The following is a 19,325-nucleotide window of genomic DNA, read 5'->3' on the forward strand; positions in this document are numbered from 1 at the left end:
TGATATAATTGCGACGTGATTCTCGTAAAGGGGTGGATAAAGTAGCTTCTAAAGGCCACGGTACCAAATGCGCGGCCCGCCACTGCTCGCTGTTAGCAAACAGTAAAGGAAAACTACCAAGACCAGCATGCACCGGGAGCAAACAGCAAAGGAAAACTACCAAGACCAGCATGCACCGGGATGAATTCAGGCCACGCCCAGAACTTCTATGGGTTGGTAACCGATAGAAAACGCGGAGACACAAACTCGCTCGTCTCCGCTCCGTCGGCGAGAAGAAGCGCCCTTTTCCCAATGGCAACCACGGCGGACGACCAGTGGGAACCCGCGCTCCACGGCTGCCACCACCACAACAACAATAATAACAACAATAACAAAGATAACGAAGCGGGGGAGACGGCGACCTGTCCTCCGGCCAGCTCGACCGAACCCGGCGGGAAGACGTCGCATAGCGTTGGTAACGGCTCGGTCATCAACTCCGGCGGTGGAAATAATGGAAAGTGGGTTCGCCTGAACGTCGGCGGTACCGTGTTCCTGACGACGAGGCAAACGCTCCTAAAAGAACAAACTTCGTTCCTGTACCGGCTGTGCCAGCAGCAAGACCTGCACTCGGACACGGTGAGCACAGCCAGGACACTCCGGTCCACACTTAACCATATACAGGTTCTTAAAAAAAATAATAATAATAAACTTCAAATAGCCTGCGCCCTCGTTACGTCTATTCTTTATGTTTAAAAATAATAATAATAATAAACTTCAAATAGCCTGCACCCTCGTTACGTCTATTCTTTATGTGACGAACGCTAATATTCTACTACAGTATTTATTACGCATGATTAGTACCCTCCAACTGGAACATATTTTACACACTCATCGGACACTTCATTAGGCACACCTGCACAGTGCAATGAGAGGCAATACACAAGGTGTTTCTAATATAGTGTCCTTCTCATGTGGCTAAGTAATTGTATTGATTAAAACCCTCTCTGACAGTCTTAATCATGCTTATCTTTGTATAGATAAAATTGGTTAGTTGTATTTGCTCTACAGTAATTGGCTTTTCCGTGTACCAGTGGAAAGCTGTTGACTGTGAAACCATATCAATGTTTAGTCACCTCATAATATTATTACATACACACAACAAATGGATGGATACCTAGTTTTGAAATCAGAAGTCAAGGATAATAGTTTGTTCAACTATTTTTCAAGTTACTGTAAAAGAGAAAATGCTTGCAATGCCTCAACAATACTATTTATTGTTATTATTTTATGAGAATTTGGGCAAGAATCATGGAAGTTGACACAGATGATTTGCTTTCGCGGGCCACATGAAATGACTTGGTGGGCCAGATTTGGCCCCCGGGCCTTGAGTTTGACACCAGTCAATGTCAGTGTATGACATTTTTGTGCTCAAATAGAGCAACTATGGTGTGTGTGATAAGTCAATGTACTAGTACGCTCTTTGTCTTCACTAGTAACACAATTCAGCGCACTGGTACAACGGCTAGGGTGCATTAGTAATAATGACTAGTTGACTTACTAGTGAGGACAAAGAGTGTACTAGTAGTCTCCTTCTTATCACGTACACTCCTTTTGATTGTGCTCCACCACCATATGACATTTCTAGAGATTGGAGTTTAGTGCACCCTAATCATTCTATTCATGCCCTGAATTGCCTTACTATTGAGGGCAAATATTGTACTAGTATCTGCACACTAGTAGGATATAATAATAAATGTTCAAACAGCTTGCCATTGTTGAATTAAGTATAAGTGTGCTGTAAAAAAAAAACAAAAAAAAACAGTAGATGGTATGTCTGCATCTTATTACATCAACTCCTATTTAATATGCTCCATGAATATTGAAGTATGTGTTTGCATGTGTCTCAGCATCCTTCCATGGTGTGAGTGTAGCTGGCGTCAGATTGAGGAACACGTGCCTTCTCTTCTGCAGGGGGCTGCGCGGTCACAGTGGCTGTACAGCAGCATCGTATGTGGAGTGAGAGAGCGACATCCTTGTCACGTGTAGCATTCTTGAAGGTTACAACTAGGATCTATTTCGTAAGATGCCGATTTATTCTCATGCTGGCTTTGATATGCTGATAAGTATGTGTGAGCGATAGGAAGAGAAGAACGATGCTAGGGGTTGTTGTGGTGATGTTCATTGCCTCTTCTTCAAAATGCCACTGAATATAGATGGCGGGGAGCATATGGCATTTACAATTCAAGACAAATACACACTTTTGTACCTTTTGGTATCTCATATTTCTGGGTCAGCATATAAGAGATGCAACAATTAATTGATATAGAACTAATCATTATCAAATTAATCAAAATCCAATTAATCAACTGTTATTTTAAGAAACAATTAATCATTTAGAGCCATTGTTTAATGTAGAATTATGCTAATGCTCTGGTTTCAGTCTCTCAGCAGTAGATATTCTCTGATTTCTGTAGTCCTCCATGAAAGCAGACTGATTATCTTTGTGTTTAATCAAAATAAGACATTTGCAAACATCAACCTTTTCTTTGGGAAATAGTGATCAACGTTTGCCTATTTTCTGACATGCTACGACCAAACCACTAACTGATTCATAATCAATTTATGGTGAAAAATAATGGTCAGTGTAATCTCCAACAAAAATAATTATTTGCAGATGCAATATGAAAAACCTGTAATTGTCATGTAGTTGATCCTGCCTCAGAAGTGTATTTTAAGTAGTAGCCCTTTGCATTAATCAGTACGCAAGAAGTAGCTCTCAGTTTCAAAAAGGTTTGTGAGTACAACATCGCTCTGTCTCGTTTGATATTGCGTAATTGTAGTATATTTGGTTTTGTTTAATTGTTAATCCCAAATGGATCAAAATAATCGGTTAACAAACAGTAATCAAAAAAAGATTTTGCAATAAACCTTATCCATCCATTTTCTGAGCCGCTTCTACTCACCAGGGTCGCGGGCGTGCTGGAGCCTATCCCAGCTGTCATCGGGCAGGAGGCGGGGTACACCCTGAACTGGTTGCCAGCCAATCGCAGGGCACATACAAACAAACAACCATTCGCACTCACAGTCACACCTACGGGAAATTTAGAGTCTCCAATTAATGCATGTTTTTGGGATGTGGGAGGAAACCGGAGTGCCCGGAGAAAACCCACGCAGGCACAGGGAGAACATGCAAACTCCACACAGGCGGGGCCGGGGATTGAACCCGGGTCCTCAGAACTGTGAGGCTGACGCTCTAACCAGTCGTCCACCGTGCCGCCGCAATAAACCTTAATGCAAAATAATTTTTTATCCAATTAATCAATGGAGTAATCAATAGAATAATCACGTCTAAAAGCCCTACAGCATATTAAACTACAATGCCACCAAGACACTTAATGATATTGATTAATGTGGCATTCATTGTAGCGCTGCATTTATTTCCACATAATTCCACTTGACACGTTTTTCCTCAAAATGATGAGTCAGCTGGACGGTGGACGACTGGTTAGCACATCTGCCTCACAGTTCTGGGGACCGGGGTTCAAATCCCAGCCCCACTTGTGTGGAGTTTGCATGTGCCTGGGTGGATTTTCTCCGGGTACTCCGGTTTCCTCCCACATCCCAAAAACATGCGTGGTAGGTTGATTGAAGAATCTAAATTTCCCGTAGGTGCAAATGGCTGTTTGTTTATATGTGCCCTGCGATTGGCTGGCGACCGGTTCAGAGTGTACCCCGCCTACCGCCCGAAGATAGCTGGGATAGGCTCCAGCAGCCCACGACCCTAGTGAGGATAAGCAGTGAAGAAAATGGGTGGATGGATGATGAATCACACAGGATACTCAATATACAGTATTGAAAAGCAATTTATCTCCACCAAGTCATGATAAAACTACCCACAGTAAATTGGGAATCAGGACCTCTAATTCATAATTCAAGCAACATGAAATATTCCCAGCAGTGTGGGCTAATGTGCCTTTGCAGTTGAATTAAAAATGATTAATTATAGAACCTTAACAGCATGGTTTAGTCGTGGTTAATCTCTGCTCAAGGCCTCCTGAGTGGAGTTTGTAAGATCTTCGCGGACTTGTGTGGGATTTTCCCTGGGCATTCATGCGTCCTCCAACATACCAAAAACGTGCATGTTAGATTAATTGACGGCTCTGTGTGAATGTGAGAGTCAATGGTTGTTTGTGTACCCTGCGACTAAAAAGTGACCCGCTTCTCACTCAAAGTCAGCTGGAATAGGCTCCAGCTCAAACACAACTCTGAGGAGAAACACACACAAAAAATGTGTGGATAGTTACGGAACCGCAGATAATACAGGTGACCATTGAAGGAAAAGGCTTTTATTTGTATGAATGCATTTTGTAATAATATACTGAATACAGGGGCTCCTCAGTCTATGATGGAGTTCCTGTCCCTCGACCGCAACGTAACCCAAACTTGTCCATAAATCGGAATGTGCTGTAGTCTACCACTAATCTACGCTAACACAGCAGTATAGTCATAATTACAGTAAATCTTTTTTATGAAAAATACTTCTCAGCCATAAAAATAAAACAGTCTAATGAAAGACAGTAAGTGAGCGTGCCTTCTTGTGCCGGGTGACAAGATATTCTTACAATGCTGAGCAAACCTACTGTTACTGTTCGTGACCTGGAAAAATCGTACAGTGTATGTCTGTACTGTTGTAAACCGAGGACCACTCCTTGTATGCCTTGTATCTGTTTTCCACTGCAGGGTAGATCTCTGTCACTTCTTTTTTTTTTCTGGACACTGCTTAGCTGTTTTGTCCCACATAGAATAAATCAATTCCTAATTCTTTTTGTGACACTGTATGTGTGTTTCGCAGCTTTTGGTGCTGAACAGGACGCTGCAACTTGCTGCATTTCATATTTAAACTCCACTGTAAATGTCAACTTTAGATGAAACGTCTGCTGTACAGGCAGTGTTTGTTGTGGTAAAGATGTTTACCATGACAGACAGGTTATTTTTTTCCTAATGGGAGAGAAAAGGAGGCATCTGTTTGAGGTTTGGTATTTATTTTTTCATGTGAGCAACACACCCAACATCTATTTGAGCAGATGCCACTTTTTGTGGAAATACAGACACTGTAAAGTTACTCTAATGTAAGTCACTTATCCCTGCAGCAAATTGTTTATGCTAGTGTTTGCTGGATGAGTTTAAATATCTTATTGCGCCTACTGCAGAACATATTCAACTCCAACAAATGAGCAGATGTTCTTTCCTGCAGACAAAGCAAAGAAACAAAATAAAAAAATTTTAGGTGCTTTTTGCCGACAGCAGCAGCGACTCTCGCCGCACTGTACTGGAGAGGGAGAATATTTACGTGACCTTCAGCTACGACATGGCAGGAGTTCCCCTTTTATCATCTGAAGACACACAGGATTTCTCTCCCGCCTATCTTTATCTCCACTCTCTCGCCGTCCTTGCCATAGTCACCCTCAGCAGGGATGACTCACTTTTCCCCCCCCTTTCCTCACCCGCCTCTTGTTCTGCTCTCAACATCGCAGTGTTGGACCCTGAAGGCGATATAGCGCAACATGCTCGTAGACTAGTATTCCGACTCCATCACACTGCTGTCACACTGCTATAACAAGAAGGCAAGTCATTGATGAGGTTGAACATGGTTTGTAGATATCTAAGGCACTATTTTGTACCAGATGGCAGACTTTCCCCACTTGATAGACATGTTTTGAGTGGTTTTATCATATCCTAGGCAGTCATTATTTATGTTGTTTCCGATTCGGTGGCAGAAGCTCCACGTTTTCAGTCAGGAGAGACAGTTTGGTTCCATGCTGAGTTACGTCAGATTGAGGTCGAGGTTGTCGGATGAATGCAGAGCTGCAGTCCAGTTACCAACTTGCCCAGAAGGGAAACATAGTTTGATTGCATAATCAGTATGTTGCAAGCAAATGCATTCTGGTCTTAGTCATTTGAATAATAACAGTGGAAGTGGGGAAATCAATGTGAGCTAGTAATTATTTTTTTTCAGCAGGTTAATCTTCAAAATCCTTATTAATGACTAGTAAGGATAAGTCGTTGTCGCAGTCAAACTCCTAAAACGTAACTGCACACTAGCCTGAAATCTGTTCCAACATCAGTTTTCCCATAACAAGTAAAAATAGCCCAAACTGGATACATTTGAAATTATTCCACCCGCTTGGCCACTAGAGAGGTTTTTAATTCCACATCAGGTCAAAGTTTATGCTTGCTTGACAACTTGCTTACTCCCTCATTCTTTATTGGCCCCTATTTTTTTATGCATGCAAGTTGTAGGTGTTTACACCAAAACAGACCAGCAAAACACACCTAATTTCAAATTCTAAGGTTGTGTCACACATACGCAGATTTTCTTTTAATGTCAAAACTTTCCTCACTCTTCTGGGTAAAACAATGTTATATCTTTCCATACTTACGGTCCACATGAAAACACATTCACAGGCAGATGTAAAGTAAGAGGTGACATTGTAATATTTCACATGCCAATTTAGCCAATGGAGAATAGACATCACCAATTTAGAGTGATTATGTTGTGAAAGTGAATTAGTGCTGAATATCATTGTAGATGATGATTGAGTCAGTTTCGACGAGTGTGTCAATTAAAAAAGAATATGACTTGGCTATGAAAAGTTGCACTACATCCACTCTATTGCACACCTGCGAGAAATATTATTCTGATTAAACAGGACTTCACAACATTCTGGCAGATGTTCTTGCACCCCTTAAAGATAAAATGTGTTTTTCATCATCCATTATCTCCATGATTAATAAAGGAAATTTAGTCAAATGCCCATTCATACTTAAAACTCTTCCATTACACTTGTGGCAGAACATTGTCCCACCAATTAAAGCTAGTCTGAAGGTTCAAGTCAGGTGTTTTTGTCCATCTCTGGAGACACGCTCCTTATTCTCCGTGCTGGAGTCTGCATTATGTCTGCTACGCCTCTTGGGTCTTCCGCTGTTTCTTAAACCCATGCGTGCGCACGCATCGTCTGAGTGTGTGACTGTTTTAATGAGATTACTGCTCTTAAGATGCTTTGCTGCCCCATCAACAATTCTTGTGGTGTTAACGCCACCCAAGTTGATGTCCATCTTGATGCTTGGATGATGTTACACGATCAGGTGTAACAGGATTGTAGATTATAACCACATAATAGTCTTTATGCAGATTGTTTCCATTTAGTATTTGATGATGATTAAATATTTCAGCAGATCAAGCAGATGAGTTTTAAACAAGTCATGTCCGGGGGCATTTCTGCCTTTTCCCACCCCCTTGAAATTGACTGCAAGTGACGCGCCCATCTCACGGTGCCAGCGTGGATTCCAGTACAAGTCTGAACTCGCTTTATCACCTGACATCTGTTATGGGATGATATAACACACAGGGGGACAAATGTTTAGTTAAAAAAAATGCTGACATCATTTGACTGAAGAGTGCTCTGAAAGTTAGGTGAACTTCCATCTATCCATTTTCTGAGCCGCTTCTCCTCACAAGGCTCGCGGGAGTGCTGGAGCCTATCCCAGCTATCATCGGGCAGGAGGCGGGGTACACCCTGAAATGGTTGCCAGCCAATCGCAGGGCACATCTAAACAAACAACCATTCGCACTCACATTCACACCTACACGCAATTTTGAGTCTTCAGTTAACCTACCATGGATGTTTTTGGGATGTGGGAGGAAACCGGAGTGCCCGAAGAAAACCCACGCAGGCACGGGGAGAACATGCAAACTCCACACAGGCGGGGCCGGGGATTGAACCCGGGTCCTCAGCGCTGTGAGGCTGACACTCTAACCAGTCATGCCTTGACAGGAGTTTTTTTTTTTTTGGGGGGGGGGGGGTTGTAATTTTGCCTTTGATTGTACAATATTTTTGTCATGATTAGATCAGTATTAAGCCTGTCTGTCCACATCCACACAACACATGCACAAGTAGCCAGTTATGTTCTGAGAATAGAGATTGGTATGTATTTAACGTCTGCAGGTAGTCGTAATCTACTTGTCTGAACGAATATTCTTTACAGTAGCTACAGTAAAGGTGGAAAAACATCTTGTGGACACACTATAACAATGTGTATTGTGTGTGTGGCTAAAAGACTTAGAATTACTTAGTTATGTAATGTTTCCTTCCACAAAATGACACCCTAGTGTACCATTTTGTTTTGTAAAGAAACTGACACATTCAGGAAGCTCCTGCCCACTGGTGTCAGGCCCACACTGGCGAGTCACATCCCACCGCCCTTCCACACGCAACACACTGTGGATTTCTCTGCATTCACACACTCCCAAAACACACTAATGTGACTATAGCTGCTTTTTTTGGTTCTCCTATGTAACAGGATGAGACAGGAGCTTATGTGATTGACAGAGACCCCACGTACTTCGGACCCATTCTCAACTACCTGCGACACGGCAAACTGGTCTACAACAAGGAACTAGCTGAAGAAGGTGTCACTACTTTGACTCTTTGTAGATTCACTCAGTTTATATCTTAAGTGGTGTGCAGACATACCGATTTATAACATCTTAACCAATTTTTAAAATGTGAGAGACCCAGCACATTACAACGAACACAGCACGTCACACACATAATACAGTATCTCCATCGCGAGTCTCCTCCCCCAAACCAGATGTCAGTCTTAGTACCAAGACTGACCTATGAGAGAAAGCATGGTGCCACAGTGCATTAAGAATGCAGGAAAATGCAAGAAGAAGAAAGAGAAGCAATAGAACAAAATGGAAGATACTAGGCTAACTTATCTGGTAATTACATTGCATTTGCAGACTCATCACCTTGTCTTTTTTATTGTGGTGATTCGTAAATGACATTGTTGCTCCTCTTTTTGTGTCCGGCCAAGGTGCGAGCTTCAGGTCGCTTCCTAACTGGCTATCATTTCATTTCACTTCACAATGACTGAGTCCGTTGCTTGGCTGAATTCAGTCTTTACCACAAACATAAGGATTTGAGACCATAAATATTGAACAGATTTAACATCTATGGTTGTAGAGCCCGACTGTTTTCCAAGCAGATTTGGGAGGAAAAAGCACTCATAACACACACCACACCACAGGATAATCACTCAAGATAATCTTTTAGAGGAAACATAAATTGTTTTTCCTTGAATGTCTTATTTTCCCAAATACTCAAGATAATCTTTTAGAGGAAGAATAAATAGTTTTTCCTTGAATAGACTATTTGGGAAAATAAGACATTTCCCATACATATGATAGTTAAGTACAAATCAGCGGAATATAGCTAAAAATATAATACATCCACATATTACATAATCTAACACAATCCATCACCAAATTGCAGTTTCCCACAGTTCAGTGGGAAACAATATCCACTTTACAACATGCCACTTACGATATTAATTTAGTTTCCAATGTTAAAAATGTAAAAAAAGGAAATCATGTACTGGGGGCTTCTCGCTGTCTGCACACAATTAGCTGACTTATGTGTTCCTTTTCTTCCAAGGAGTGCTAGAGGAGGCTGAGTTCTACAACATCACCCCTCTTATTAAACTCATCAAGGAGCGGATCGTAGAGAGGGACTCCAAGTCTACGCAGGTAAACATTTACACAGTAGTACTATAGAACTCTGTATATGAATCTTGTGAAATTATATACAGTAGCACCTATCAGTTTGTATCTGCACCAACAGTCCTGTCATGGTGCATCTGTAAGATCTCACAGTCAACTTTGTTAGTGACTTGAGCTTTTGGTGCTTCTCTAAAGAGAGTACTGCTGCCCTTGTTTCTCTTTCTTCTTTTTCAGGGTGGTTGCACTCACAATTACATAATCCCCGCCCTCCCCAGCATACTCCCACTTACCCTGTGTTGTGTTGTATCGCACTTAACTGTACATGCCTAGGGTTACTTGCGGCGCGCTCATCTGAAAATAGAAAAGGCTGATTTACTGACAGTTTCATTTGTTTATCTTTTTAAAATGATGTCTCTTGGCTCCTGTGCTCATTTTGGACATTTTGGTTCCACATGATGGTGCTACAATAATTTCAATTGTCTTGTCCTTTGTCCAGCAGGTTCCCCCTAAGCACGTCTATCGAGTGTTGCAGTGCCAGGAGGAAGAGCTGACCCAGATGGTCTCCACGATGTCCGACGGCTGGAAGTTTGAGCAGGTCAGCGTGCGCACCTGCAGAAAGCCCCGCACTGGACTGCTCTGGACTGTGGGTTGGACTCACGCTGCTGCTGACCCTTCAACTTTGCCCCCTCCCCCATGGCCCCGAGCCCTGCCTGCTACACTACCATTAGCTTTACTAAACCTTAGGCATAATCTATCCTCCACTTCAGCGTCAGGCTAAGTGCAGACGATAAAGCAAACTGTCTTCCCTCCTGAGCCTCTTAAGTAGGTTTAAAACACAGACAGCAACCACAGTCCCAAACCACAATTGATTCTGTTAAGAAGCCTTACAGTTGTGGTTTTATTCAATTCTTAAGATGCAATGCAATTTACGGGGGATGCATTCAAGTATCAGTATTTGCTGAGTGGAATGATTACTTTTTGAAGTTAGACTGGTGTAAATTTGTCAGCATGTGAGTTACAGTATACCGCAGATGGAAACCCAGCCTTTCCTGTTTTCATCCTTTGCTATATTTATTTTTTTACTACATTCCAAAACATGTTCTGGTCTAGTTGCGGATCTCCATGCTCTTCTCTCAACACGAGACACCAGTCAGTTTAATCTTTAATCTAAGTAATGATACAGAACTGTTAAAGTTGTAAAACTAAACAAGGTACAAATGATGCCATTTTTTTCTCTCTGTCCTGGGTTTGTCTTTTGCGGTGGACAACTTTAATTTACCTGACACTAGTAGCACACAGGTTTTCTGCCAAGAAATCAGTCTAGCGATTACATTTAGCCCCTCCTTCCCTGCTTTGCCACCTTGCTCAAATGCACACAGTATAGCTTTGCTTTGCACACAGTATATGTGGATGCCCACCTGTAGCTTTAATGTATACATGTTCGCACCAGTAAAAAATGCTTCTTGTCCAGTCCACCGCTGAGTGTGCAACAACCGGCTGTCCGCTCCCCGACCCGACCCAGCATGCATGAACACAAGAGTCTCGCCTCGATGAGCTTTACTTCCTGCTGATAAAACCTCTCTTTCTCCATGTATGTGTATGTTTAGATGGTGAACATTGGCTCGTCGTACAGCTACGGAACAGAGGATCAGGCTGAGTTTCTGTGTGTTGTTTCCAAGGAGCTTCACACGCCTGGTTCTGGGCTTGGTACAGAGCAGAGCCACAAGACGAAGGTAAAACTCTCCTTCTCACATACACAAACACACACATATATATACACACACGCCACGGTGGGATATTATGATGGTACCAAGAAAATGTAAAACATACACAAGTAGAGATTAAGGACTAATTTCACAAGTGCATTGATTTGAAAAAACATGAAAGAGATGTTTTTTGTCTTCATGTGGGAAATCTAAATAAACCGAGGAATGTATGCGCAGGGAGACCACAATGTATCCACTGAAGTGCTACAGGATTTTTTTCAGACATTTCCAATAAACAAGAAAATAACAGTGCAATAAGTATTAATAACTTTTTGGGCAAAATAATTCATAATTAAATGTGTTTAAAGTAATAATAAGTGAACATGAAATATATGTATATATAATTATTATTTCATTTCATATTAAAAATAGATATTTTTTTTAATTCTGAAAATCAGGACTAGCTAAATTGTTCCATTGAACCCTTGGACAAAACTTGTACATTTTAATAACATGATACTAATAAAAATTAGTTTAAAAAATGTTTTAAAATAAATTTTTAAAAACAACCTTGTGGACAAACAATTAAAAAGCCAACTTATCCTTGTGGGATGCAAATGGAAGAGAATAGGGTTTATCCGTCCATCTATCTATTTTCCATACCGCTTTTCCTCACTAGGGTCGCGTGCAGGCTGCAGCCTATCCCAGCTATCTTTGGGCGTGGTACACCCTGAACTAGTCGCCAGCCAATCGCAGGGCACATATGAACAAACAACTATAGCGCGCTCACATTCATGTTTTGAATCCATGCATGTTTTGGGATGTGGGAGGAAACCGGAGTACCCGGAGAAAACCCACGCAGGCACGGGGAGATGTTTTTCACACCTGTATTTGGGGATCCTCTGCCATTCCTCCTTGCAGATCCTCTTCAGTTCTGTCAGGTTGGATGGTGAACGTTGGTTGGCAGCCATTTTCAGGTCTTTCCAGAGATGCTCAATTGAGTTTTAAGTCAGGGCTCTGTCCGGGCCATTAAAAAACAGTCAAGTTGTTCTGAAGCCACTCCTTCGGTATTTTAGCTGTGTGCTTAGGGTCATTGTCTTTTTTTAAGGTGAACCTTCGGCCCAGTCTGAGATTCTGAGCACTCTGGAGAAGGTTTTCGTCCATGATACCCATGTACCTGGCCGCATTCATCTTTTCTTTGATTCCAACCAGTCGTCCTGTCCCTGCAGCTGAAAAACACCCCCACAGCATAATGCTGGCACCACCATGCTTCACTGTTGGGACTGTATTGGACAGGTGATGAGCAGTGCCTGCTTTTCTCCACACATGCCAACAATTTCTATCTTGGTCTCATCAGACCAGAGAATCTTATTTCTCACCATCTTGGAGTCCTTCAGGTGTTTTTTTTTTTTTTTGCAAACTCCATGTGGGCTTTCATGTCTTGCACTGAAGAGAGGCTTCTGTCGGGCCACTCTGCCATAAAGCCCCGATCTTTTTGTAACCTTGGCCAGATCTGTGCCTTGCCACAATTCTGTCTATGAGCTCTTCAGGCAGTTCCTTTGACTTCATGATTCTCATTTGCTCTGAGATGCACTGTGAGCTGTAAGGTCTTGTATAGACAGGTGTGTGGCTTTCCTAATCAGGTCCAATCAGTATAATCAAACACAGCTGCACTCCAATGAAGGTGTAGAACCATTTTAAGGATGATCAGAAGAAGTTAAATATGAGTGTCACAGCAAAGGGTCTGAATACTTATGGCTGTGCGATATTTCAGTTTTTCTTTTTTAATAAATCAGCAAAAATGTCAACAATTCCATTTTTTTCTGTCAATATGGGGTGCTGTGTGGACATTGAGGGAAAAAAAATGAACTTAAATGATTTTAACAAATGGCTGCAATATAACCAAGAGTGAAAATTTTAAGGGTGTCTCAAAACTTTCCGTACCCACTGTGTGTAACTGTGGGATCTTTCTCCTTGTTGTATATGTGATGTTTACCTTTTGTGTGTATTTGTAGTTATGCTCTGACTCCCCACTGAAAAAGCTTGAAATGTCACTCACCTACAAATGTCATCCACTCCATAACTCACACGCTGCTCTTCAAGTGACCTTCCACTTCTGGTTTCACTGTCCTCACTCTTCTCTTTCATATGGATATATACTGTAAATATATATCTGCCTGATCACTGACACTCATCAGCATTCATTTTTTTGTTCATTTTCTGTCCATTTTGCTTTTCCCCTTCCCTTCATCCTTCCTGCTGAGCGCAGCCAACGGAGAAGCAGAAGGAGGAAGCAGCGAAGGAGGAGGAGGCAGAGGGAGGGCGAGAAACCACACCAAATGAGTGGCTTAGAGAATGAGGGAGTCATTTTCCTTGGTTCCAAAGCGAGTCGGGGAAAGGGTGAGGAACTCTGTTAGTGAGTCAAAGAGCTGTGCATATATGTTAGTGTGTGACTGTGCAATGTCAGCTCAGGGTGTTTCATGCCACTGCTTTGGGTTTTGGAAGGGAAAAAAAAGGAAAATAAAAACATGTCAAGTGACATAATGAGCGTTGCATTCAGGAAATGATCTGTCTGGGAAAACACTGGACTCGTGTCATGCACATGGGAGCCATATTGAAGCATTTTTGTTTCGACCACAAAGATGCATCTCAATATTAGAATACAGTGAACCTACGCATATTCGCTTTTTGCCATTCACCTATATGTGGATTTTTTGGGGGGGACCCTATATTCTGTTATTTGCTTTTTTTTTTTTTTTTTTTTTTTTAAGTTCACTTATTCGCTGTTTTTGTGTTACTTTGGTGCCATCTTGTGACATATTGGTGCCAAGGAATTAAATTGAAGTGAATTGAAAGCGTAATTTAGATACACAAAAAACTGTGCTTTGCTCTCATCTTATGGCATCTATAGGCAATTACAGTCCAAATCTTTTCGAGGAGCATCAATTACTCGCTGATTATCGCTATTCACAGCAGGGACGATGTATCATGGAAAACTTAAATTTATTTCAGTAGTTCAATTAAAAAAGTGAAACCTATGTATTGCATAAATTCACTACACACCATGAAATATTGAATCTGGTATATGCACTATGAAGTTCCGCATTTGTCGAAACAGGAATCTTAGGAAACAGAATCCTATAGCAGGTGACTAGGACAAAGCACCCTTCCGTACTTTTAATGTCTACAATGTCTTTTGTTTAACACAAGATGTCATCACAAAGCCACCAAGGATGACAGTATCCAATGTTTAGGCTTTGTTGTGTTGAAACGTATATCATATCATATTTGTTTTAATAACAATATACATGTATTTAAGTTTTGTCCATAGACACCAGCCATAAAAAAAAACAAAAGTTTAGCAAGTTTGACTTCCAGCCATCATGTCCTCAACGCTTAGTTCTGCTCGTTAGCGCCATAGATTTGAAGACTAGACACACCTGTGCGCTGTAGCTTTCCGGCTAACCAACATGCCTACATGGCGGTCATGTTGAGGAGGTCGTTGTTCTCATAGTAGGTAATGCTTGGACATTGAAATTAAGTTCTAACTTGCTCATTTCGCAACCGATTTTCATTAGGTTTACTTTTTTGTCAATGCCATAGTGTGTACCTTCTATACTTTACATTAAAAAAAAAGCCCCCTAAAATATTTTTACCTGTGAAAGGTTACTCACAGTTCTCTTGCTGAAATAAATGATAAAATAAAGCTTTTCTACGATATTTTAATATATTGAGATGCATCTGTAGTTTGTTTGAATGAGCTTATCACAGCAACCAAAAATAATAATGATATACTGTATGTGCTTCATTAGTTTGAATGAGACCTGAATACGAGAATGATGCTCAGTTTAGATTAACACTGTCAGAGAGAGAAATTCTTATTGAAGATTGTAGTTTAAAGGGCTGTAGATCTGCACTGCATTGGACTGAAAAGGGTTTCTAATATTTTGTCGCATTTGTAGCTAAATAAGGTGGATCACCTTTAGCCGCCTGTACAAATGAGAAGATTCCTTCTAGAATACATGGTTAGATCGGAATAAGATTGATTTCAGTCGCTCAAATGGTCAAAAGCATAAATGAGATTAAATCCCATTCAGTAAATATGATACAATCCCTGTAAAAAGAGATCAAATGTCTTCTTCCACTACAGTTTGTCATCATGACTGCCCCAGTGTGTGGGGGTGCACACACTCCCACTGTTCCATCATTATAGATAACGAATGAGTGTAGCGACGCCACGGGTTCTAATTACCAATGCTGTGACATGAAATATCCTTGACCTTTTAGTGCAGCAGTATTGACATTACACTGTATGCTCTTCCCTGTTCCTGTGTACAAGGACCGCACACACATAGACAGGAACACAACACATTTTAAGTCATCGTGGTGTATATTTTTGTTGACATGGCCCAGCCTTCACGTATGTCCCCATTTTCATCATCATTGCTGTCATGGCAACCGGATGATACTGTAACTAATGAAGATGCACTGCCATTGAATGTGGATCCAGTCGCTAACTGTCTTGTTTTCTTCCACAGCTTTTCCAGATCCACGGCTCCCGGATGTAGACATGACAAGAACCTCAATTATTTATTTAGGCTCAAAACAACATCCTTTACATGGAATGTGTGTGTATCTGGTATCCAACAGAAAGCTGCTGGAAATAGATTTGTAGCATTTTTAATCATTTTATTGAAAAACTTAAAAAAAGATGAACTGAAACAACACATATTCAGTTGAGTACAGCTATACTCTCAAAAATATTTTCCAAGGATTTTACAAATAAGACCTGCTTGTGTGGTGCAAGAAGGGAAGTGGCGCTTAGTACATTTATGACCAAACTCCACCTGACCAAGCCCAGAATATGATGGAAATGTACTGAATTCCTGGTGTTGTTGCCATGGAAGCATTCATAGAATTAACATCCAAATGTTGCATTTTCTGATGGTCATTATTCCTGTAGTCTTTCTAGTATTACATCAGGTAGCTAGGAATGCAAAACAACAAAAGAGAAGGCCTCAAATTAGTGTTAGAATGGTTCACCTCATAGTATTTGACAATAGTGCCATTAATTATCAGTTCTTGATTGGAAATGTATCATGTAGGCCCTAGTGGCAACTGCACCTTACTTTAACAATTTATCCAATGCAGGAGTTGAAGGCACAATCATGGTTCAGTTTGATTACTGTATTTCCTCAAATATTGGTCTCCACTCTAGACACCATTTTTGTAGATGGCGCATCTGCGGCGGCTTGCAAGGCTCGCTGCACGTGTTTACCAAAAATTACCCCAAAATTAAATAAATTAATAATAAATAAATTAAATAACCCCGTCTCACCAGCCTTTTTGCCACCTGCCACGCCAGATTTATGCCGGTCACAAAAAATAGAGCCCCATATCGCCACTGCGCCTCACCTCTCCTTTTGTCCTCAGGATAAAAAGCAACAGAAGTTGCTAGTAATTACCTTTAAATAGCTGTAAAGTAGGCAGCACGGTGGGTGACTGGTTAGAGTGTCAGCCTCACAGCGCTGAGGACCCGGGTTCAATCCTCGGCCCCGCCTGTGTGGAGTTTGCATGTTCTCCCTGTGCCTGTGTGGGTTTTCTCCGGGCACTCCGGTTTCCTCCCACATCCCAAAAACATGCATTAATTGAAGACTCTAAATTGCCCGTAGGTGTGACTGTGCGTGCGAATGGTTGTTTGTATGTGCCCTGCGATTGGCTGGCAACCAGTTCAGGGTGTACCCCGCCTCCTGCCCGATGACAGCTGGGATAGGCTCCAGCACGCCCGCGACCCTAGTGAGGAGAAGCGGCTCAGAAAATGGATGGATGGATAGCTGTTTGGTTCATGACCCTTTGATTTGGTTGGTGTTTTGACTGAAGGTGTTTAGGCCGGACACCAATAGCTGCAAGAAAACTGGAATGGAGTAGTGTAGCTACAAAAAGAAAATTTTAAATAAAACCAATTTTAAAATACATTTTTGTAATACACAAGTATTCTTCTGACAAACAAATGCATGAGAATTTTTTTTATGTGAAAAACCTTTCACTTAAAAATATGAAAGTACACATCATGCGCTGCATTGCTAGTAGAAGCCTAGGATAAACCTCGACACAAATGGAAATTACTAATATGAGGCAATTGCACTGTAACACAAAAGTAACAAATTTCCATTGACCCATCAAAGAACAGAAGCATATCTAAGTCTGCCCTTTAAAAAACATTTGTACACAAAGGTCTTCTTAGCCACCTGGTACTGTGCAGTTATGTATGTAAATACACACAGCCTCTCTTTGAAGAAATACATTATTTGCCACTATAGAAAAAATATGCTTGTAGTAATTTCCAGGTGAATTTTTGCTGTAAAAGCAATGGTGTTTTGGTGACACATTTTTCAGATGAATATGAAATACCACCCAATATAATTAACATTTGTCTCCTCCCACCGGGATTGTCTCCTTTCAAGACATCTGCAGCCATCTTGAGGGCTGCGGCTAACGTGTGAGCCTTGTGACAATGGCAGACAACGTGATGGAACACATACAGGCAGTTGTTGTTTTTTTCCCTAAAAAAAAGGAAAAAAAAGAAAATCACACCTAAAATAAGGTGCAAATACAGCAAACTGTGTTTTTGTGGACAATAATACAAACTGGCATGTTCTGGAAATTTTAAGATCCTTGCAATATGCTTCTAGCTGGATTACCAAAATTAATGTTAGCATAAAATGATGTTTAGCTGATGATAAACATATCGGTGGTATTAAGAGAAGACTGAAAAAGGTGTTTTGTTCTGTAACTTTTGCTATTTTTTAACATAGATAATTCAGTGCCTTGTTCAAGCAGCAAAAGACTGATGTCAAAATGGTCATAGTTATTTTTAAGTGCATTTTTTTAAATTCACTTCAAGCGTACTTTACAATCTCATTTTGAGTCCAAGTTACATTTTGAGTGCTTGAGAGTAGTGTTTTTCAGGAGGGTGAAAGATAGTGTAGAAAAACATGTAGGTGTATATTTTGTTAAATACAGATTTTGAGGAACTGATGAACTTTTTTAATTTTTTTGTTTTGTTTGTTGTTTTGTTTTGTATATTCGTTTGTATTATTTATTACCAAGGTTTCTTTTGAAATGTCTCACAAAAAGAAAATGTGGGTTTTATTGTATGGGTGATCATCAGTTGGGTGGGTGACCTCTTTTTGCATGTCGGGGGTGCTTTGCTACATCCGCACGTAGTATTAATGGGTTTGTACACCACTTGTTAAATGCCTCCTGCTGTATGTGATGTGTAAAACTTATACAGGGCAATTCATTATTTCTGTACAACAACAACGATGGAGCGGTATGTTAAACAAATGTAGATTTAATCTGAGTATACAGCCTCAATGTGCAGTACTTTACATACAAAGTAAAGTGGCACGTTAATTTATCAGGACATTACAAAACATTCTGAAAAAAACTGGTGTATTTTATGTAAATGAATGGCTGTACTCACTCTAAATAAAATAAAAAACTTCCTTTTGTTTTTTTTTTTATGTGCTTTCTTAGTTTACCATCTCATGCTGCACCCATACACTTGATCATAATAATACAGTAGGTAAGTTGAGCCACTTTTCTTTATCAGCATCACTACAGGAAGGTAGTTACATTTTGGGGGCAAATACATTTTGGTGATATAGCCTGTCCAAAAAAAAAAAAAAAGTCTTGCCCCTCAGATAAATTGCTCATAGGACTGGGTTAAATTGAGCCATCTCCCTTGGAAGACCCCTCACCCCATGCTCACCCTATCTTCTCTCCACTACTCACTCCCCTCCCTCCCTTCATTAAGCTCTTCCGCAGTAATACACATCTGTACCCGAATGAAATCATGAATTTCCTCAAATAGTTGTGTAATTATTTATTAAACAATTTAAAAGTAAGGCTGATACTAGTTGCCTTTTTGAACTTTTTTTTAAACATAGGCCTGAGAATGTTTTAAAACGAAATGGAAAATTTTCATCCATTATTTTTCTTCCTTGCTCCTCCATACTCCTTTTCATCTATTCATTCCTTCTCTCCATCCATTTACCACCACCTCCCCAAAC

At 40.7% G+C, this 19,325-nt stretch overlaps 1 protein-coding gene across 4 annotated transcripts; it reads left to right on the forward strand.

The window, feature by feature from the left end:
• Positions 1 to 165: 165 nt before the first annotated feature.
• kctd17 (potassium channel tetramerization domain containing 17) lies at positions 166 to 18,758 on the forward strand. Of its 4 annotated transcripts, none has more exons than XM_061755749.1 (7): positions 166 to 615; positions 8,341 to 8,449; positions 9,480 to 9,571; positions 10,041 to 10,187; positions 11,152 to 11,277; positions 13,520 to 13,650; positions 15,789 to 18,758. In XM_061755749.1, the coding sequence occupies exons 1-6, from the start codon at positions 181 to 183 to the stop codon at positions 13,607 to 13,609; spliced, it is 999 nt and encodes a 332-aa protein (XP_061611733.1). In that variant the 5' UTR covers positions 166 to 180; the 3' UTR covers positions 13,610 to 13,650; positions 15,789 to 18,758. The 4 variants fall into 4 exon arrangements, with proteins under 4 accessions (XP_061611733.1, XP_061611735.1, XP_061611734.1 ...); XM_061755751.1 differs by having other exon boundaries at positions 10,041 to 10,139; XM_061755750.1 differs by having other exon boundaries at positions 10,044 to 10,187.
• The last annotated feature ends 567 nt before the right edge of the window (positions 18,759 to 19,325 follow it).

Source organism: Phyllopteryx taeniolatus, chromosome 19, assembly GCF_024500385.1.
Source record: "Phyllopteryx taeniolatus isolate TA_2022b chromosome 19, UOR_Ptae_1.2, whole genome shotgun sequence".
NCBI lineage: Eukaryota > Metazoa > Chordata > Actinopteri > Syngnathiformes > Syngnathidae > Phyllopteryx > Phyllopteryx taeniolatus.

Coding starts and splice junctions, on each gene's coding strand:
- kctd17 (XM_061755749.1), top strand. CDS start 181: ATGAATTCAGGCCACGCCCAGAACTTCTATGGGTTGGTAACCGATAGA. Junction 8,450..9,479: donor CAAGGAACTAGCTGAAGAAG/GTGTCACTACTT, acceptor TTTTCTTCCAAG/GAGTGCTAGAGGAGGCTGAG. Junction 9,572..10,040: donor GGGACTCCAAGTCTACGCAG/GTAAACATTTAC, acceptor TCCTTTGTCCAG/CAGGTTCCCCCTAAGCACGT.